Below are 23,251 nucleotides of genomic sequence, written 5' to 3'. Positions count from 1 at the left end.
ATGAAGGTTTTGGCAAATACATGGAAAAGTAATAAAACGGCATTTTGCACTCAGCCCTGGAGCAGGGAAAGAAGCAGAGTGAGAGCCACCTGCAGCTCTTTCCTTAGACCTTCCTATGCTGGTGAAAAATGAGCTATGGGAACCCTTCAGGGATGATGATCTTTCTCAAAAGCTTTTCTTTTCTCCTGGTTTCACCTAGGGTAGAGATAATTTTGTTTTTAGAAAGAAGGTAGAGTGCTGTGGTTTTGGATCTAGAATGAGAATAATGTTGACAACACACTGAAATTTTAGTTGTTGCTTAGCGGTGCTCACTGCAGGCAAGGGCTTTTTAATGTCCAATGTTCTGCCCGTGAGCAGGTGCACAAAAAGTCAGGGGAAAGCATGGCCAGGAGAGCTGCCCAAACAGGCCAAAGGGCTACTCCATACCATGGAATGTCCTGCCCAGGACATAAACTGGGGGAATTTGGCGAGGAGCTGCCTATTTCTGTCTGGGGACACCCTGAACATCGGTCAGTGGGTACTGAACATCACTTGTTTCTCTTGATCTTTGTTCCTCCCTGACTCTCCTTTTCATTACTATTATCACTAATATAATTTTTTAAAGATTGTTTTAATCCCAATTATTAAAATGTTTACTTTTTCTCTTTTGTTTGCTTTCAAATTTTCCTCCCCACCAGGAGCAGACGGGAATGACTGAGTGGCTGCATGGTACTTAGCTGCTGGCTGGAGTTAAACCACAGAAAATATCCAGCACAGGCATGTATTCAGGCTCCTGATTGAACCCTAGCCACCCAAAAAATGATGTTTTTCCCTTGCAAGCTGTATTTCTCTGTATTTCACAATGTTTGGTCATTGTGTAACCAACATCTTTCCCTCTGAGGGATTCTAAGGAAAGATGCAGCAACCTGAACTTGCTTGCAATCAAGCCCAACCTTCCAGCCCTGCAGGAGTTTTGTGCGGAAGTTTTATAACATGACTTTCTTGCTTTACTTACAAAGAAAGGTCCTGCTGGCATGAACACATATGAAAACCCTCACAAGAGTCAATCTGGTTAATTTGCAGGTCAAGCAGACAAATCTCAGCCCAAGTTCACCTTGAGGAGCAGCCTCTGTCAGTAAGGCAAGAGGTGGGAGAAGCTGTCTGTACCTTCACACCTCTCCTCCAAGGTGCTCTCCCACTGAAGTCACACACGGTCATGCCAAGTCAGGATTCAGCATATGGGGAGAACAAAAATCTCTGAGGTGGATGGTGAAGTTAAAGTAGGTAGAGATAAGAAGTACTGTGAGCCTTTCAAAACAATATAAATTTTGCTGCTGTTTAATATCCCTGGCAGTGAAGTGACCTTGCAACACCCTCCCCTGTGAATACCCCTGGCTACACGTCCTGCTTTGTCCTGTTTCACCTACAAGCAATTAGCTGTCTTTGGTTTTATCTCTGAATATCCAGGTTTTACATTATAAACGTTTTGTTATCTGCAGCGCAGCTATTGTTTTTGCTGTTGTTTCTTCTGCTACTGAGCAGCTTGTTATCTGCATCTTAGTCCCCTTCAAATGTCTTCTGCTCCATGTTGAAGGAATTACAGGACTTACTGAGTGGTTCACTAGAGGTTAACACAATTATAAATTGAGAAATGAGCCAGCAGTTTCATTACAATTGTCTGTGTGTCTGATGGCATTTACTGCAGCCTGGGTAATGTGAAGCTGTGGTTTGGGGGAAGTTGTGGAAACATGAAAGCATTGCAATGACAGGAGGTAGGTAAACTCTGTACAAATTAATATTTGCTAAGGACTCTTGATAATGATAGAATTTTCTTACAAAGGACTACAGCTGCCAAATTTTCTACTACAATTGCATTGACATGAAAAACCACATACTCTTTTTCTTTTTTTTTCTTTTTCTTTTTCTTTTTCTTTTTCTTTTTCTTTTTCTTTTTCTTTTTCTTTTTCTTTTTCTTTTTCTTTTTCTTTTTCTTTTTCTTTTTCTTTTTCTTTTTCTTTTTCTTTTTCTTTTTCTTTTTCTTTTTCTTTTTCTCTTTCTTTCTTTCTTTCTTTCTTTCTTTCTTTCTTTCTTTCTTTCTTTCTTTCTTTCTTTCTTTCTCTATTTCTTTCTCAGAAGGAAAAATGCTATAAAGATTATTTTTTAAAAATTGTACAAGAAAGACTACTTAGGACAGTGACCAGCATAAAAGAAATGGTGAAAAATCAAAATCAATTAAAAGTAAATAGAAGTCAGAGTCGTAGAAGAACTTTACAGAATCCAGATAGGCATTTTGATAATGCAAGAAAGTGATTATTCAAAGGTCTGACAGTTTTCTAGGATTATAAAACACCATGACAACTTCAGTAGTTTTAATTCCAAATATTCAGACAACTGTCATAGCTCCATCAAAACAGAAAAAATTGCTTATATTTTACAGACTTTGAAGCTCAAACAAAGAATATGATGTGATATCATGTGAGAAGGAAATATGTAGGCAAGTGCATGTAACTGATGACGGCAGCTCCTTACAAATGCAATTGATTTTCATCAGACACTGATGGAAAAATGGAACTACATGAATATCCATGGGAAATGAACAATCAAATGGAATAAAAATGGATGATACAATGAGTTAAAAATGCAATAAAAAATTCAAATAAAGGGAACCCTACAATCACTGAAGTTGGAAAAGCTCTCTAAGGCCATTGATCCAACCATTCTCTGAGCCCTGCAGAGCCACAAGGTCCCCCCTGAGCCTCCTTTTCTCCAGGCTCAGCCCCTTTCCCTTCTCCTTAAGCTGCTGCTCATCAGACCTGTCCTCCAGACCCTTCCCTACCTCCCCCTTTCCTGGACATTGCATAATGAAGAATTTGCTTTTCTGTGCCATATTCTCCTCAAGATTTTTCCCATTAAACTTCCATTATGGTTTTGTAGTTGTTGTCTAGGATTTTGTTAATTCAAAAATCAAAGAAAAAACGAGTACATGGTTCAGAAGTACAGTCTGTAGTTCACAGCATCAATAACAGAATGAATCAGTAAATTTGGATTCTGAACTGAAAATATGTCAGAAACAATTGTATAAGTTTTCATCTCACCAAAACACCACCACAAAAACACAAAGAAGATGGCTGTCTGAGCCTCCCTCTGCTGTCAGCAGCAAGACAGACTTCTTCCCAGGCAGATACATCTCATTTTATGAGACACTTCTATGATATGTGATAAATCCTGGTTTTCTGCATGGATTTTATAGAGAGACTAGCCAAGTCATTTAATCTCACAATTTACAATGTCTGTAATTAGCACAAATGTATACTATTCATTGTTAACAAGCAGCAGAAAATGCATGTCCCTTGACTTGCAGTTCAAGTTCAGAAGGAAAATTGAAACCATTCATTCTTTGTGTAGGACATTTGTCTGAATAATGGGAAACAAGAATCTTTCTTCAGTACAGGCACTTCTACCTACCTTACATTTAATGTTTTCAAGAGGAAGTGGAATTGCTGGTCTTGAAGTACAGATACAAATTTCAAAGGAATTGGAATCCCAAAAGAAAGAGAATTCAGCCTGATGCTAAGGTAAGAAATTCATAATACTACAGATTCATGACTCATAATATGAGCAAGGGAGCATCTAGTAAACAGTGCTTCCTAGTCATGCACTGAAAAATAAAAGGAAAATATAATATCATATTCTTGAAGTATTTTCAGTGTCTCAACCAGGCACCAGAAGGTACAAACTAACATTTTTTTGGTATAGATACCAAAAAGTTAGTCACGCAGAAGAAACCAAACCAAAACGAGTTTTTAAGAAAATAAAGCTAAACAAAAACAAAGCAAAGCAAAGCAAAACAAAACTAAACAAAAACTTCAGTCTGTCTCAGACTCAACTGATATTTCAAGGTTTGAGAAGCGTGAAAATAGAGCAACTGTCAAAATGAAAACCTAAAAGTTGACATTCACATTGTCTGATAACCAGTCCCCCTATCTTGAGCAAAATACAAAGTAAAATCTCATTGAAGTGAGAATATTCAGCTGGTTCTGATCATGAAAATTCACTGTAATCCTGGTTTGAGAATTATTTTCTGGTATAATAAAATTTCAGAGGAAAAAATTACAATGAAACCTCTGTAATACATTTGCATTCTGAGTTATTATTGTTCCGTGTTAAATCATAGAATCACAGAACCACAGAATGGTTTGGGTTGGAAGGGACCTTAAAGACCCCCATTTTCCCATTTCCCATTGGGCAGGGACAACTTCCAGTGTTCCAAGGTGCTCAAAGCCATGTCCAACCTGGCTCTAAATACTCCCAAGGATTGGACAACCTGTGGCAGGACCTCACCACCCTCACAGGGAAGAATTCCTCCCTAACATCTGATCTAAACATACTCTTTTTCACTTTGAACACACTCCCCTTGTTCCACCACTACAGTTCTGGATGGAAAAGGCAGATTTCATGTTGTTTTTTTTTTTTTTTTCCTACTAAAGGAGGGGGTTGTAGAGGGAAATGCTTTCAAAGACGCTGTTTCTCTCAAATTTTTGCTTGAAACCAGTAAGATAACTTATGGGTGGAAACGTAAACACCAGCATAATTCTTTTCAGGAGCAAAACCATACTGGCAAAACTAACAGCTTTGATGACAGGCTTCCCAGAGAGGCCAGGAACTGGAAGAAACATGAGCTGCCCTCCTAACTTCAGAGGAAATGGACATCAGCATATTATCCATGGGCTCAACTGAGCACACAGCTGATTCCTCTGGGGTCAAAAAAAAAACAAATATAGGAAAAAATTGCTCCATGAAGGCTGTGATATTTCTTCATGGCTAGAATTTCCACAGGGGTTTTAACATCTACATCAAAAGTTCAAAAAAGCTTCTAGAAAGAATGTTTTACAGCTCAGACTTACAGCACATTATTAAAAGGAGTTTGAGTAGTTAGTCCCCCTCTAAATTTGTCAATATAATTAATATTTTGGAGTAATCAGTAGGTTAACACTTTTGTGTATTTTCTAAACAACATTGCAGTAACGCCACAGGTGCTAACGATTAATTTTTTTTAATATAAAGCTGCAATTTAACATTAGTATGACATGAGCTTGAATAGCTTTAATGTATTTATTAAAGATGAATATGTTCTAATTAGATATTTATCTGTTACACATGTTTTAAACAGTGTGAATCAGGTGTTCATCTGGAATAAAGAGACAAGGTGAAAGTATCATCATTACCTAAAGTGAAAGTATCAGCATTTTTGAACAGCTGGTCCTACATGTTACTGAAAATCTGATGATAATTAAAGACATATAAGCATATATTTACTGATCTAATGACTTTGCTGTTTGAAAACACTGAAATTAAAATGTTATCTAATAATTTAGTTCTGTATTTTTCTATCAAATAGCTATGGAATAGAATGCATATAATACTTAAGTGTTTCTTAGAGCAATGGCTGAAAAATCAGGGAATGGACAAGGATAAATGTTCCAGGCCAGGTTGGATGGGACTTGGAGCAACGTGGTCTAGTGAAAGGTGCTTCTGTCCATGGCAGAGGAGCTGGAATGACATGAGCTTTGAAGTTCCTTCCAATACAAACCATTCCATGATTCTGTGAATGCCTAAGCAATTCATGCCTGTTCAGAGGGGGATGGAGGGCACCTTGTCACCACATAAACATCAAGATAATGATTTACTCTCTTTTCTATCCCGTTTTTGCACAATTTTTCCCATCTTGTTCAGAGAAAATTGAAAGTGTTTATTCTTTAGGCTGGTTAATATAACTAAAACTTGCTTTAAGAAGGAGCACAGAAAAAGCCATTTCTTAGAACATTAGAAATCACATGCACACATAAAAACTATCATTTCACTGAAGCCATCATAAAATGAAAATATCATTTAAAAATAATGAACTCATCGCTTTTTGGTTTTCAGCAGTGTTGGTCTTAAATTGCAATTTTAATTGCAGAATAATTTTTTTTTAGTAGTCCTGTTGATAGATTTGAAGAAAGCAGCATACATCATTAACTGTGCTGTGTGGGGATTCACATTTCAGACAACAGCTTTGTCTGGCCAAGCCACTACAGCCCATCTAATTGTTGCAGAATTGTCATTAAATGCAAATGATGCTCACGAATGTTGAACTTAGTGTTATGTCCTGAAATAACATTAATAACATTACAGTTGTTTTAATGAAATTCATAGGAGAAAAATGTCATTAAACAAAGCAACAATATTATCCCTGGTGCCCTGGTCAAATTCCAACCTGGCTGATTGCATTCTGACACCTACTATATTTCAGCTGTTTGAATTTGGTGTGCTTGTGTACCTCCCTGTTTGTTCATTGATATGTTAATGCCCTGCATCACCAGCTCGTTGCTGCCTGTCACTCCAGAGTTAGTTGGCTGTCACTCTCCACCATCCAAATGTTTTTAATGAAGCTGTAACCACAGTGCACGACCTTGAAGAGAACCCTTTCAATCTGCCTTCCCAGAGCTCGTCCAGTTCCTTAGATATTGCTTAACCTTACCAGGGACCACAAGTAAAACTTATTCCAGTGTTTGTAAAACATACAGCACAGCCTCATGTCCCAGTTCTGAAATAATGAAACACTGGAAAGCATTAATATGTGCTTAAAGCTGGACGGAGAAGTGTCATCCCACACACTGGGATGTTTAGGTCAGGAAGGTTCTCAGAGCAGTATCTGCTCTTCATCCCCACTTAACCAGGATTTGCTTTGAAATGTGGAGTGGAATCTGAAATGGATGAAATTAAAGTGAAGATACGTTCTAGGACCAAAACTTACACACCTCAGCACCAATTAAACATGCAGACAACAGCCATGGAGTAGAGATAATCAAAATTTAAAAACAATATCCCAAACTATGGACTCCATAAAAAGCTGCTTTTCTCTACAGTTGGTTCATAATACTTGCTAATGGACACATAGTCATATTCAAAGGCTTTATTTAAAGGAGAGATCTGCTTTACATTACCTTACTAGTCTTTGGCTTAAGGGTCAAAGTCTGGATTGCAGTACTTGAGAAAAACCTTCTGAAACTGCCAAATGTGTAGGCATTAGTAGAAGGCTTGTGGAGGAAAACATTCTGAAGGCCTAAAGTCTGTTTCATTGAAAACTTTTAAAAATTGAGGACCACAATTTGAATTTTCCTTGTTCACATATTCAGACAGGATCATCAGCGATGGCTTCATAGAACAGCTTTTAGTGTGTTTATCAAATCTCACAGGCTTAGTTTATAATATTATTCCCAAAAGCCCCCTTGTGTCCCTTAATCTAAAATGCTGCAGGTGAAATCCAATCCAGACATTCATGAGCAGTAATTTTCCTGTTTGTGAGCCCAGACAAGATCACCAAGGAGCATGTAAAAGTATTTAAACCAGGCATACATTTTTATATATGCTGACAGGGATTAAAATATAAAAGTTCAACAAAAGTTGAGATCAGAAAGAGATAGTGCCAAAGATTGGTGAAAGAGCATCTTTGTACCAATTAGGAAATAGAGCACTGCTGAAACCTCATCTAGGGGTAGTTGTAGGTAATCAATTGCATCCTGCTCTGGGACCGAGTGAATGTCCAGTTCTCTCAGGAAAACAACTGAACCCACATCCTTCCCCAAACCCTCATCCCTCTCCTTCTGTTCTGGCACATGTGTTTGTAGCCCCTGTTAAACTGCAGCTGGATTGTCACCATCAGGGTTTTGTCACAGCCTGATTTGGGGAGGAAGGCAATGATCTGGAAAACAGATGTGACATTTTAAATGTACATAATCAGATCTTTAAGACTAATTTCAGGCTCACTGCTGTCTTGGATTTTCTTCAGGTAGAATAAAGGATACAACGAAATGGGGAGAAGAGTGACAGATAGGATTGGTGAGCACAGATGCTAATGAACCAAACAAACACCATTTTATTTCAGTGTTACATATGCTTACACAGAAGTCAGATATTTTAAAGCAGTTCTAGTCGAAGATATTTTCTCTTCAGTACACCAAGCCATTCTAATATGATCTCTGTCTAGCTCACCAGTACAAACAATAAAGAAGAAGTAGAGAGGAAGCAAAAGGAAAAAAGCGAGCAAAGATTATTAAAGACATTGAGAGAGCCACAGTCATTGACCTTGTAGTTGAAAAAATTCTGTTGCTCTATGGATGGTGGTCGCTGAAATCTTGTATACGAATCAAAGTGAATTCAAGTCTTACATGTCCCCTTTTTACCTGAACACTCTGATAGCACAGTCACTGGATCTTCAGGCAAATGCAGTCTCTCATATATTTCTTTTTTTTTACTTTTTTTTTTTCAGTCTGAGGTTGAAAAACCTTTAACCAAATCTAGTATGTTTGGGGGAAAAAAACAAACCTGCTTAATTGCTGGCAATGTCAAAGAAACCAAAGGTATTTTTCCACAAATATCCTGATTGAAGTTCTTTCTATGCTACATTCAACATATTCATATATATATATATATATATATATATATATTCATGAATATATATAAATCTTTTGACAACAGCAGTCAAAGCTTTTTTGAGTAAAAACAGAGAAAGTTTAGATGTGATTTGCCAAGGCTGCTTCAAGTTCCCCAACATATGAATGAAAGGCACCACAAAGACTTTAATTCATTACAAATTTGTCGCTCTTTGATTAAACCTCTTCTTGTGCTAATAATTCTCAGTAGCACTGCGCAACTTAGGCTGCAGAAACCCCTGAGGCAGCCAAGCAAAAACCAAGCCAAAACCAGCAGAGAAGTCTCTTACCTGTCTGAACTCCTCAAGGTCTATTTTGTTTCCCACCAGCACCACGGGGATGTCGTAGGTGTGTCGGACACGATAAATGAGCTCCTTAAACTCAGCTGCTTCTTGAAAGGATTGGCGGTCTGTGATGGAATAGCAGATAATGAAGCCTTCTCCACCTCGCATATACTGGTCCCTCATGGCTGTGAATTCTGCCTGCAGAGCAGGAAGAACACGCTCAGTAATTTGGCAGACAAAATTATCCATCTGTAAATTACAAACTTGCAGAAAACTTCCCCGGTTCCCTATATAAATTCACATTGCTTGTTTTACCCTTGTAAAAACTCCTTGCTGAAATTTGTGCATCCTTCTAGGTCCATCAACCCCAATAATAAAGATTTCTCTAAGGGCATTTTTCTTCTTTTCCCATCAAGGGAGCTCTGTCCTCTAAGAATATGAACTTATTATGCAAGTGCCTGCATACAGAAAATACTATCTCATGTATTATCAGAAACTTCTTCAGTGCTGCCAGTATGAACTGGTGACTTGTAACAGAATGGATATTAACAGGTGTAAAAAAAACCTATATTACTTCCTAGGAATTGGAGACATGTACAAATTCCTTATTATGCGGTCAATTCAAAAGCTCAGTAATACCAAAAAGACAGCAGAGATCCGATCTGCAAAAAGTTCTACTTTTTTAGAGGGTCTCAGAAAAGATGAAGGTTTCACTTTAGTGTGGAGTAATGTCATTAAATGAGAATGAACCATTTTAAACAGTGCAAGAATTGGCCCCATTTCCTCCTCATGCATTTTTCTCATTTTATGTTTATTGTCACAGCAGCGCTTCTTGTTACTGGTATGGGTTTTTTTTCAGAAGCTTTTAATAACTGCCACATTGTACAAAAAATCAAGATTTAGTTTTCAAAAACTCGTCTTAGGCACTGTGGCTTGAGAATATGTTTTAAAGCCAGTATCTTTCTTAAGTTTGTTTGTTTTTCTTGATCACAGCCCAGAATAACCCAATACCATGGCAACAGTCGGTCAGGATCAGAATCCTCCTGACAGAATCAGTTCTCCAGAGATATTAAGATGCAGGAAGGTCTGATAAAAAAGGAATGCACATATTAACATTGGACCATTTCTATGAGCAGCAGCACGCAGCATAAAATCCGGTAGTTTTTACTCTATTGAGAATTTAGGATTTTTTAAAACAGTTTAGTTTACATATATATATCCTCAGCCCTTGCTGAAAATTGAAGGGAAATGTATTTCTTATGCTCTTTTAAAAGTCTCAACCTTAAATCTCTCTCAATACTTGCTCATGTTGATTGACAATACTTGCTGTGAATAGACTTTCATGTTGACCATTATCATTTATTTATGATGTATCTTTTACCCAAGGGCTTTATATATCATCCAAAACATTTCACCTGCTGCAGGAATAAGTTCATCCAACTAAGCTTCAAAATGGCAGACTAATAGGCAATTTAAGGGTAGGATTCTGCTTTGAGACTTACTCAGAATTTGAAAATCTCTGAATTATCATCCCATAGCACCCCAGGAGAGTTTATTAACTACTAAGCTACAAGACGGAGTAGGTAAGGTCATAACATAGCCCATCCTCTGGAAAGTGCATATGCAAGCAGTAGGGCAGCTGGGCACTGAAGATATCAAACAGAAAGGATTCCACACTCTGTGGTTTGGACAAGACACTGAACAGAGCTGTGTCTCTGCTCCCAGGTCTCTTCCAGCCATCTACATTAGATAGCTACTAGATTAATAAATGATGCAATACAAAACTATGCATCACATTCAAAGCCTCAGCCTCCATGTGGAGAGCAGGGAGCGCTAATGACTAAACACAGTCATTAAATCCATTATCTGCCCTCAGACCCCAGGCTTTCACACCAGAACAAAGATCTCACTGCAGCCCCATCCCATGTGACCCTGATTTTCTCCTCTTTGCACCAGTCCCTTAGAACTGTTCTACACCATTACTAGGAGGGTAGTAATGTTCTGTTCCTCCTTCATAGGAGGAACTGAACTAGTCCAGGATTCCTTCAGGCTCAGAAGGCGGTGGAAGACTTCAGTGAACTTAAATTTGTGGATTAGGCTTCTGAATTTAGCTGGCTGTGCATCTGCAGTCCACTGTCTAAGCTGTCCTTGTAAAAAGTGGTAAATAATTCAATGCCATTAATGGACTACAGGCTGCTTTTAATGCTGGAAAATAGTTATACCATCTGAGGAGCTATTTTTTGCACCTATTATTTATTTTTAGAGGGTTTATACAACTGAGTGGAGCTGATAGCTAAAAGTACATGTTTTCACATGGAACCTAACACCCAGCCCAGATGACCTGTCTCCTTGAGTTAGAAATTCCATAAATCAACTACTGTACCACTGTATGACAGCCCTGCACAACCTTTTACAGAGAATGAGCTCTGTTTAAGTGAGGTGATCCACCTCTAGGAAGTGCTCAGAGCTTTGTACACTCATTTATAGCCATTTATGGCAAACCAAGAAGGAATTAGGTCACACATCCCTGTTTAAGTTACTCACAGTAAGTGATGTTCTGGAGCACGAGTACTCCCAGGATCACTCCCCAGGGATGCTTAATGGCTTTCCCTGACTGACAGCAGGCCCTGGGTTCCTTATTTCACACACTGAATCATCCCAAAGGGACAAAGTTCTCAGCTTTTAGGACTGACACTTTTGAGTCAGAATCATCTACCTACACATTCTGGGTCATGCCAGGGGACAGTTAAAACTTTCAGGATAAGAATGAGTTTACCTATGCAATTTTTTATTATGACATGTTATTACCACTGATAAATTAGACTAAACAGGCAAAATACTTTAGCGTCATTTTTGAAATGATCCATTTTCAGAGCCATTAAATATTCTGTGCAAACTGGATTGAGGACATAGAATTGGCTTTCTGTTGTTAACTCAGCAAGTAATTTCCATTGCAATTTTTTGATGTTGACATTAATTTCTCAGCTTTTTTCCCTCGGCACGATTGCTCAGTACAAAGTCAAGGACTCCAAGATCAAACATAAATAAGCCTGTTTTTTGATTTCAAAAGAAGTGTTTTGGGTTTTTTTACTTTTTCACTAGGAACTTCAACGTAATAATATATACTAAGAGAAAGAATAAACTTAATTACCAATAAATACACTAAAATCTTTGCAAATCTGTATGAATATTATCCAAAAAAGACAAAGGACTGAGAAGAAATTACATCTCTTTGTTAATTTTTAAGTTCAAGTCTTACTTCAGATTCCACTTTTTTCATGTTTATCTGCAGCAAACAGAACTGAAACTCAAGTTGACCTGGGTTTTGTGAATGTTCAGATGTAGAGACAAAACCCAAGGTTTTACAGATTTTTAAGTAGTTTTATTGTTATATTATTATGTTTATTATTATATTTTATGCCTTATAAAATAGGCTGTGCATCTGTTGCACTAAAATCTTCTTTAATTTTTTCGTAAAAAGGACCTCTTATAAATCAGTCAGGAACAGTACTGGATACAAATTTCTACTCAATAAATGGAAAATACAAAACATTCCCAAGTCAGTAAATGCCAAGGGGAAAAGACAGAAGGAAATCACACCCCCTCAAAAGGAAATCAATTCTGAAAATTAAAGTGAAGATTTGTCATGCTTGCAGCACTTTGCAGCTTGACATCAATCTTGAGTACTCTCTTGTGTATTATGACTAAGACTTAACTGGAAAAGTGTGGTAAAAACTCTTTTGAAACCAAATCATCATTCTTCTTAGGAGATGTGATACTTGAGAACAAGCATCAAGTTTGGACAGAAAAAAACCAAATTTTTTCTAGAAGTTGAAGGAGCATAACTATTTCCTTTTCTTTTTCCAGTATAATTGAATGCAGGAAAAAATCTAAATCCACTAATCCACATAAGACTATATATTTCTACCTGTTGTTGAAGAATGCTGACAAGAAAGTCTCTTGATGGTTAGGTTGCTCCTAGAGAGATGTCACATTTGCCTTTCTTCAGTGATCAGGCATCTGACATGATTATTCATAGATATCAGAGCAGCCTCAAAATGATGTCAAGCAGCTTCCTCAGCGTGCTTGGATATGTCTTATCCGAGCATGGATCCATGCCTACACCCAGCTGGATTCACTTCTTCCTTATTTATCCCCCTCTACTCTCTTTCTCTTCTTCAAACTTTCCTGGGAGGCATAAGAGCAGAGCTTGCTTCTGAAGATGGGGAGAAAGGAAGCCTTGAGTGTATTTGTACATTTTTCCTCATCATTAGGACATTCACTTGTTCCAGCAGCAGCCCCACATTTCTCCTGACCTATGTGCAATTGCCAGTCTACTTGTAGAAACCTATCTCATTGCCTTTTAATCTTTCAAAATTCTCAATTCTAGCAACACTTCGTCTTTCATAATCCAATCCATTCACACTGAAGAAATACTTCCATACCTACACTTGGGACAGTGTTCCTATTTCCACATTTTGTCATCCTGTATATTCTTGCTTTTTCCAGCAACTTTTAAGAAAGAACTTAGTGAAAAAAAATGCCTGACTTCTGTTTTCTCTCCTTCATCTTGATTGATACTCTTTTATCTCACATTTCATAATGAGCAAGAGAATTTTTTTCATAAAAAGCAGTATTTTTAATTAATTTTAAAATTAAAATTATCATGGATATATAAATAGAACTTGTATGTTGGGTTTCTTTTATTAGAAATCAAACATTTTGCAAATAAGATCAGTATGTTAATGTGTCCAGAAGAGGAAATAAAGTCATTGAGCAGTAAAGTCACACTACACTTAGATACCCTGATATTTATGAAGGGTTGGTCTATGTATTGTCATCAAACATAAGTCTGGGTCTTAGACTTATGTTCAGCTCAGGAGAGCCCTGCCTTGCTGACTAAAAGAGTCTAGAATGATGTATCATAAAGTTCAGCAAAGCCAGTTTATTCCTTTATTGTTTCCTAAGTATTTCCTCCTGAACAATGCTGGAGAATGAGTGCTGGGTTAGAAAAGCTTTTATGAAGCTTTTCTAAGTTGTTAAGAAGCAGCATCTCCTACATCACCGCTTTACACTAGCAGAGCTCTAAAGTGAAGTCATTTCTTTGAGATCCCCATGTTGTCCATAGCTAAGAGATGGCCCCAAAAGGGAAAAAAGAGAAAGAAGAAGAACAACAACAACAACAAAAAAAAAGGACAAGGCAATGAACAGAGGGTCACCGTTCCTGCCCCTCTTTTTCTATGTGTGGTGATGTGTTTGAGCAGTAAACACAGCTTGCAGGTGCAGTCCTTCCCCACACTCCTCAGAAGTGTGGTGCTTAGAAATTTAAAGATGTGGCACCTCCGAAGCAAAGGTGTCATGTTTTTCAAACTACACACACACTCCACACATTTTGATGTCTGTTCTGGTTTTTTTTATGATCTTGGCTTGTATCTCTGGAAGAGGTCAGAGCCTCCCCAGGGAGGCCAGCCTCACAGTTTGAAGAATGTCACTTTCTATATCTTCTTGTCTTATGTTCTGCTTGACTTTAGAACCAGGAATATGCTAACAGATGTTCTTAATCAAAACTGTCTCCCTGATTACCACGGGGGTCATTCTTATTATAAACTGGGATTTTTTCATATTTATAGTGAACACTTGAGGGGTGGGATATATTCTTGAAAATAGGCAGGATATTATTCATCTCTGGCAAAAAACAAAAAGGAGACAAGAGAAGGGGAAAAAAATCTTCAAATAGTGAGAGAAGAAAAAATTAAAACAATAAAAATGTGTGAAACTTCATTGTTCACTCAGAATTTTCCTATTAAAAGTAAGTTGAAAACTTCTGCGATCTCCAGAAATTTTTTGCCAATATAGTACAGTATTACTTTTTAACTACAAATCTCTTTTAAAGCCAAAATGTAAACCTCCCATATCTCTCTGTAAGTTCTTATGCACACATAAGCACCACAGTTGACTTTGTCAGGATTACATATCATCCACCTGGCACTGCTTGTCATAAAGCGTGCTTTTCTTTTACCTCTTGAAATAGATTTACCTAATGAAAGTACACTGGTGAGAAGCGCTGTGATAATTATCTGGTTTTCCTGGACTTTTTTAGTGTGTTTTTTTGTGAGCAAAGAAGGGGACAAAAACTAATATTTCTTTAAAAACTTACTTGTAATAGCAAGCCGCAAGAAACCTGCAGCAGTTACATTTCAAATAAGAAAAAATCCAGGTAAGATGTTGTCACCCTGGTTTTTTAAGATTTTCTCAGCCTTCTGATGTTGACATTCTTGTAGTGAACTTTCGCACACACTTTCTGTAAATAACTCATTGTTTTGCATTCCTTTATGGAGGAGGAGAGAGTTGATGGACTGTTGGTTCAACCAGTGGCATCGGAGAGGTGCCACTGTCACCCTCCAATCCACTGTCACTTTTGGAAAACTATAAATGTTGGAGTCAGAAAATAAACGGCCCTTTTTTCTCTTTCACCTTGAGAACGGTGTGAGCGTGTGTTCTTTTGTGTCCTACAGCGACAAGATGTTAGCTGGATATTATATCATATAAACATCATAATACCAGTATTAATCTATATGCAAAAGGCTTTATTAAATGTGGTTTCTGCCTCCTGAAGAGGTAGTCGGGTGTTCTAAATTTAGAATCATCTCTTTATTTATTCTTCAAGTCCCACTCTCTACACTCATTAAAAAGATATGACTGACTCCAGAGAGTAACTCAACCCATCCTCAGGGACGTGTTTAAGATGCCAGGGGTGCTTTTCTTTTGTGCCTCTCTCACTTCCTTGACAGAGACTAAATAGAGAACTTGCCTCTGATGTCAACAATTTCAGCCAGGCCCTGCCCAGTCATATCCTTCATGCATTTGAATGATAAGACTACTCCTCCTCTCCATTTTAGACTTTTCATTTAGCTTCTGCAAGGCTGTTTCATTTCCAGTGGAGTGAAAAGATCAAGAGAATGTAGCATCTAATGCCTAAAGCCAGTCAAGGATTTTTCCCTTCACAGCACTCAGCAGTGGGAAATGCTGTTCCTCAGCATGGGTTGAGTAACATTATGAGATAATAAAGGTACACTTTTTCCACCACAGAAGCCAAAGTTCCCAACCTGCTGCTTTTGCTTGCGGGAGCCCTGCCTGCACCAGCTACAGGTTCCCAGCAATGACGCAGCAGAAAATAAGAAAGCACAGAACATTATCAATGTCATTTCACGCTTTCTTCTTGACTCCTTCTTATTTCCAGCCACCCTTTGCAAATGACAACAACAACAGCAACAACAACAACAAAAGGAGTTACATAGAAAAAGAGAGCGAAAAATTTGCAGCAGGTGGTACTCAGCAACCTGTGCCAGCCTAAACCATCTGCCACATCACTGGGAGGAAGGAAGGGAGCTGAGTAACAGCTCAGAGACAGACCAAAGAAAATGCAGGGGCTCTGGCTTAAACACTGGAGGGCAGAGATGGATTCTTCTCCTCTTCAAGTCTCTACACTGCTCTGGGTGAGCATCACACCCATCTCTCACAACCCCTTTTGCCCATTCTAGTAATGATTCAGGAGCAGTTCAAAGTGGGATTAGTATAAATGAGAATTAGCCCATGAGCTTGCAGTGGATTATTATAATAATCAGTCCCTTGATTAATGATCAGTCAGTGTCTCATGCCTTGTAATTACAGAAAAGAATTCTTGCTTCTCTTGTAAAGCATCAATATCCCTTTTCTTCTGTGAATTTGTACTGGGGACAAAATGCATATCACTGATGATGGAAGAACTATGAAGATAAAAAAGATTCAGTCCAAGCTCCCAGCAGACTAATGGCTTTCTGGGCTTTATCTGACTGCCTTCCAGGGCAATATTACAAACTCCATGTTGTACAAAGTCAGTAGCCTTTTCTTAACTCTGGGAATGTACGAGGATAAAGCTCAGACAGGCACTGAAATTAATCTGTCGTTTAGAAGACAACCAGCAATTCCCTGTTTAAGATAATTTATTTACCTGGAAAGGGTCGCAGAAGAAGAAGAGTATTCATGACAGGTGTTCTTTCTGGAAGACACAGGTATGATATCCATTTCTGTGACAAATAGCAGCATTACTTTTTAGCTGCTGATTCTTAGGGGTTTTCCAGGTTAGCTCACCTGGGCAGAGCAACTGAGAGCACCTCAAGACCTTGCCTATGGGCAAGAAGACTGTCCAAGCTTAGAAGGTCAACTGAATGGATGATCAGCAACTCAAGAAACACAATTAGACATGCACTAATTATGAAATTCAAGCACAGATTTACATTCATGATTTTCACAAAATTTTGGGTGAAAACTTTTTAGAATTATTTTCCCCTCCTAATTTCCCCTATATTTGTGTTCTTCAGTAGAAACTTGCTTACTACGGAAACAGATCTTCAGTCCCAGAAAGGAGATGATGCTGCATTATGCTTCAGTTCAGGATTCTTTCTATAATGTATTATAGAATACATTATAGAAAGAATGTGTAAACTTCTTTCAAAACTAATGTATTCTCATGGAAAGAGATGGATTCCTTCCCACTGGTTAATACATCACTTATCTCTGAATACAGAAGAGACTTTACGCACAACTAATGTTCTGAATGTAAAGAGAAATTAATTAAAAATAAAGATAGCAGTTTCTTAATATGGATTACTCAATCAGGGTAATTCATGATGACATTGCTCTCATCTTCATCCAAATGAGTCTGAGGCTCTGAACCGGTATGTTAAGCTTTCACCCTGTCTGAAAATAATGGATTTGTGACGTTATTTTTTTATTGACTTTAAATCATTGTTAGACACGATCTATTTTCACCATCAGTGAAATCATGTTGTTTCCCACAAGTGGGCTTATAGATTCAGGTTCCCTTTCTCTTTTCAGCTGTGATGCTGCTTCCCATGCTATCTGGCACTGCTCTCAGTCACAGACTATGCAGGACCAAGCCTTGTGAAAAACAGGTGTCAGTATTACTTTGCATCCTGAGCACTGATAGATGACAATTTCACTGCCCCTTCCCTAACTGCAGAGCACTTTATATGCACTCACTATTCTGTATTCACATGTCCTGCACCATGACTTATGCAAAAAGATTGAGCCACACCAGCCTGATAGAGAAAAAAAGGAAGTAACGGGAAATAAATAAGGCAGAGAAAAAAGACAGATTTGAGCAACTTCCAAAAAAATAACTCAGGACTACAAAATATAACATCACTGAGTGACCATTCTTCCTTACTGAGGAACTAGTAAATAACCTGCACAGGCACTCAGACTCTCCCTTCAGATACAGCTTCTTTTCACTAAGATTCCCAGTGTACCCACTCTAGTTGCCCTCTTGCTTCCACATGATAATATATTTTCCAGTTTTCTGCAACTGTGCTTTTTGTTAACTTTATTAATCCTGCTCCTCCCAAGATGGTTTGTCATGTGCAATAATGAAACTAAGCAGCCCATCACCTGCCTGGTAGATAATATCTACTTTTTATTCACCCCTAAATATGGATGAAATCACCATATCAATTCTCCACAATGCCAGTAAAAATTCCTCAGTGCTACACTCCCTAACTCAGAGAACTGCCTTTTTCTTTCATATTCATGCTAATGGTCTCTCTCTGAGGGATAAACACCTTAGCAATTTTCTTCTAAATGCAGGCACTGAAGCAATCTTCATTGTTAACTACCTCTAAAACCCCCCTATGCATTTGGTTTATCATGCACCACATAATACTTCCTCCCCCATTCTCATTGATATGCAAAAAAGAGCAAGTTTTCACCTTTTATCACAAATGCATCATAAATGGTTAAAGGGAAAAAATTAATACCTTGGTAATTACATTTTAGTGAACAGCAGAGATTAAAAGAAAAAAAAAAAAAGACAACAACCCTGATGCCTGCAGCTGCAAGCAAAGGCTTTGCAGGGATTCAGACATGCTCTTGTCAGCTTCTGTGGTCATCACAGGCTTGCCACCATCCCCAGAGAGGCCTTGTGCAGCCTTGCAGAAGTAAACCAGGAGGCCGTGGAGTCAGACACCTCATTGCTCTGATAAATGACTGCAAATTATATCCTGGCTTGCAAATATGCTCTCTCACAATGACTTCCCTAACAAGTGTGCTGACCTTAAAAATTCCACCATACAGGTTTTTCTTTTCCCTCCCCTGTGCCCTACTCATCAGCAGAGATATAATTTAATCTGAGAACCTGAAAAGGGGGGAAAGGAAAAAGCAAGCAATTTGCAGAGTGGATATTTTAGACTTTTGTAACATCTAATCAATAGTGCACTCATTTCTGCAACTGAAATTTAGCTCAGTGTTTATCTGAGGGGTGTGTTCCCTGGGGACTACATAAATCACAACCAAAGTGAATGCAAAATATCTGTGTTAAAATCCTGCATGGATCTTATATTGCTTACAACGTGAACTTGTGACATGAAAGGACTGAGTTTGTCATGTCACTGTGACTTCCCAACATGTGTTTTCATTTCCATGTGCAAAAATATTTCTGAATAATTTTTATTGCATTAGGAAAAAAAAAATAAACAAAACACATAAGGACAAAGGCAGAGCTCTAAAAAATTAAGTCATGAGGTAACTTGGTTGGATCAGCAGATCCAACAGAGAAAGTGAAGGATTCAGGTAGACCTTAGAGGTCTTAGAGCCCTTCCCAGGAGGGGCTACAAGAGCACTGGAGAAGGACTTGGGAACAGGGCATGGAGTGACAGGAGGAGGAGGAGGAGGAGGAATGGCTTTAAATTGATGGAGGGCAGGGTTGGATGAGATATTGGGAAGAAATTCATCCCTGTGAGGGGGGTGAGGCCCTGGCACAGGCTGCCCAGAGCAGCTGTGGCTGCCCCTGGATCCCTGGCAGTGTCCCAGGCCAGGCTGGACGGGGCTTGGAGCAGCCTGGGATAGTGGAAGGTGTCCCTGCCCATGGCAGGGGTTTCACAGCCACTTCCAATTGAAAGCCTTCCATGATTTTATGATCCTGAAAGACACTGAGTAGCTTCTGAGATATGCCAATACTTTTCTCCAAAGGGCCAAAGCTCATCAGCACGTCTAAAATTTAGAGGAGTCTGTCTCCTTCAGCTTTGCCCAAGGTGTAAGTCAGGTGCCACACTGATTTCTGAGGCAGGTATAGTCAATGCAGCCACTGCTAAGCTTTTGAGTTTTTGTCTTATTAAAAGATAAGATTGTTCCCTGGCATGGTTTGTCTCACATCATCCCACGGCTCTGGTAATGACATGGAACAGTCATGAAAAAAATTTATTCTCCTCATCCAACAGGCACAAATTAAAAAACAGGCACTAAAATCTATGCAAGCTGTGCAAGCTTTCATCTATGGAAGTGAGAAAAATATATATCCAAAAATATAGCATACTAAGAAAAAAATGAAGAAAAACCCCAAGAAAATATTTCATATTTTCACAAATTATTTTATTGAGTTTCTACTTTGCTCCTCATCCTCTCTTTGAAGAATCTGGATTTATGGAATAACATTTCTCAGATTATAAAGGTAACAAGCAATGGAGCTCAAAATTTGCTGAAGTTTACTTTTCTAGTTTTTTTGTTTGTTTGTTTATTTGTTGGGAGTTTTTGTGTGTCTGTTTGCTTGGTGGGAGGGAATTTCACTTCCAGGTTCTGGGGCAAAACTATTGAAACTCCAGCTTAAACGATATTACTTGGCCTTGGGTTTTTCCATTCCCCTTCCTGCTAGCAGGAAATAAAAATTACATTTTTAGAAAGCTTTTTCCAGCTTTTTCCTTCTCATGTGGTTTAGCAAGTGAAATGTTTGGATGATTCTGATAGCAGTATATAATTTTTTCCTTTTGTTCTCTTTGTCTGGAGACATCGCTGTTAAAAGCTTCAGAATAACATAAAAGACACTTAATTTTGAAAATCTCATTTTTTGGGGACAACCTACTTCTCCTATGAAGCATTAAAGCCCTGCTCTGCAAAAAGAACCATTTCTTGGTCATTTGTTCAGGGGAAATGGGCACCATGTGGTGCTGTAATATGTTTTCTCAGCATTCAAGCCAATTTTTTTAGTCCTGGAAATATCATTATGATGTGAGCTTTGTGAAAATTGATAGAGGTAGAATTCAGTTTTCTGCTCACTGGCGTCCCTGGTTTGTGTACAGCTGCTTAGTAACAAGTAGATTTTGATAGAAAACCTCTGTGAAATGGAATTCCTAGTGAGATTATCTAGGACAGTCACATATATATATAAAGAAATCAGGACACACTTAGAGTATGTGCAGTGTCTGCTGGAACTATAGAGTACTTCAGTGCCACTCACCAGTGTAAAGAAAAAGTGCAGAATATTTTCCAGTGATGGGAGAAAAGAAAAAATTACATTATCATAACCTTGTGGAGGACCTGGATGAAGTTTACTCATATGGAATGTGTTTATATAGGTGTTTCCCATACAATGTACACCAGAACAAAACAAACCAACCAACCAAAACCACCTCAAAGCCAAATTCAGTAAAATAATAAAAAACAGAAACCACCCCAACAATGAAACCAAAACCCACTAGAAAATACTACAAAAAAATCTTGGAAAGAAGAAAAATAGATTTTCCAATCGTTTTTCAAAAATTGTAGTAATATATTTTCCTCTCTTATATGTCCTTATTTTATTAAAAAGAGAAAAAATCTTTTAGCAGCATCACTCTGTATTTATCTAGTTTTGAAAGTTGCAAGTTAGAGAAAGATGAAAAGCAGTGAGAGGGAAAGCATTTCAAGTGAAATAAAAAAAAAAAAAGACTTTATTGAAAAAGAACAGAAAACACTGGAAAATTTTCCACCACCTGTAGTATGGAACCACTACCACTGACTTTGCTGAAGAGGAATAGTAGCAATGGGCAGGCAATCGGGATTGTCAGATTCAATAAATGCTGATGTTCACCCTAAATGCTTGTTCCCTGCAACATTTTATTGCACCTGTTTGACAGGAAGATAAATGCAGGCCTAGAAATACAAACTGATCCACCCTTTATTGCATCATGATTCACTCATGGACAGGGATGAAAAAGGAAGTTGGGAATCTTGTCTGCCAGTTGCCTGCTCTCCCTTTGGTTGTACACTCATTTTTATCAGCATATGCCTAGACCTTTTCCTACAGAAGTCAAGGAATATTTTGCCAGTGATCTGAAGGAAACTGGTGTCAGGTCCACAATTTCATCTGTGAATTACTGCAACTGTTTTTTCCACTCTGTATCTGTGCCAAATAAGTGTTTCTCCACAATCTGTCCATTGGCAAATAAAACTACTAGGTCAAGGGAGACATTTTAGCTCTTCCCAGAAAGTACAGAACAACTTGTCTCAAGAACCCAGGAAAATTTCAGTGTTATGATTTTATACTTTCTAAGTACGTTTTCAACAGCCTGTGGAACAACATACAAAGGAAATAAAACTGATGCTCTTCTCACCTAATACACTGTGTTAATAGTTGCTACTTGCTTCAATATCCCTCTGCTTTAAAAATAAAATGGATTTCATTTATGCACTACAGTACCTAGCAGTAAGTGCAATAAAATTATTTTCCCCTTATAAAAACATGCTGTAGAGGCCCATTAAGACATAATTACTGCCAAAAAGGCATTTTACATTTCCTTGAGATAAGCTGCACTAGTGTACTTTGAGATTTCACTTCCATTGATTCAGGATTAGAGCAGCATGTTTAGATAATAAGCAGAGGGGTCTCAGATAACAGCCTGAGTGAATCATCAGACTATAGTGTTTAGTCTGAGAAAGTGTGTTTATCTGAAGGGCTCTTGGGACTAATATGGTTCCTCTTCAAATCTTGAAGCAGGGGGCAAGAATCATAGTCCTGCAGGTTGGCAGGATAAACATGTCCTGTGATTTGCTAGCAATTTGAGAGATGGATTTCAGTACAGAGCGCACTGCTGTTGTCAGGTTGAAAAGTGTCTGCCTGGAAATGAATTCATGTGCACACAACTCCAGACAAAGGAAAATCTCCCTGAAATGGCATGCCATCGCATTTTAGGGCCCATTTTTCAAGTCTCTGACTCACACCTGGGAAATATACTGGTGCACTAAGTTTATCATAAAAAGCTCATGTTTTAGGAAACAAAAATTGGTGCAATATTCTCTGAATGTATTGTCTCACTGACAGGTACAGAAACCCATTTTTCCACATACTTGCCTGCTTTGTATCTGAAAACAATTTTTGCCTCTTTTACATGTCAGATCAGATTGTTTTCCAGTGAAGGAAACTCTGCTGCTCTTTTAGTGTTCGGCGTGAGGTCTACACAGAGAGATTGGGTAATGTGTCATACAGGGGAAAGCTGTGGCAGGAATAAAAGCTCCGGTGTCAGTCAACAGTCTATAAATACAGCAGGAGAGATAACTGCTGTGTGTGCTCCATGAGGAGCATACTTCTGGGCTCCAGAAGTAGCAACATATTTTTAAGCTAGAAGAGAAGGTGAGAAAGCGTAAATGAGCGAACAGAAGGTTTCTATAACTCCGTGTGGAGGCTTTTTGTGCGCGGTTGGAGCAGTT

The 23,251-nt window shown here is 38.3% G+C and overlaps 1 protein-coding gene across 2 annotated transcripts in view; it reads right to left on the bottom strand.

Moving 5' to 3' along the window:
• RIT2 (Ras like without CAAX 2) overlaps window positions 1-23,251 on the bottom strand; it is a 174,090-nt gene that overhangs the window by 76,904 nt on the left and 73,935 nt on the right. For both annotated transcript variants that reach the window (XM_036403574.2, XM_036403573.2), the window contains exon 5: window positions 8,744-8,935. In XM_036403574.2, the coding sequence (XP_036259467.1) occupies window positions 8,744-8,935 (192 nt within the window). The remainder of the gene's footprint in view (window positions 1-8,743; window positions 8,936-23,251) is intronic.

Source organism: Molothrus ater, chromosome Z (genome assembly GCF_012460135.2).
Source record: "Molothrus ater isolate BHLD 08-10-18 breed brown headed cowbird chromosome Z, BPBGC_Mater_1.1, whole genome shotgun sequence".
Classification (NCBI taxonomy): Eukaryota; Metazoa; Chordata; class Aves; order Passeriformes; family Icteridae; genus Molothrus; species Molothrus ater.
The sequence above is the reverse complement of the archived record's forward strand: the minus strand, read 5'-3'. Positions and strand labels throughout refer to the sequence as shown.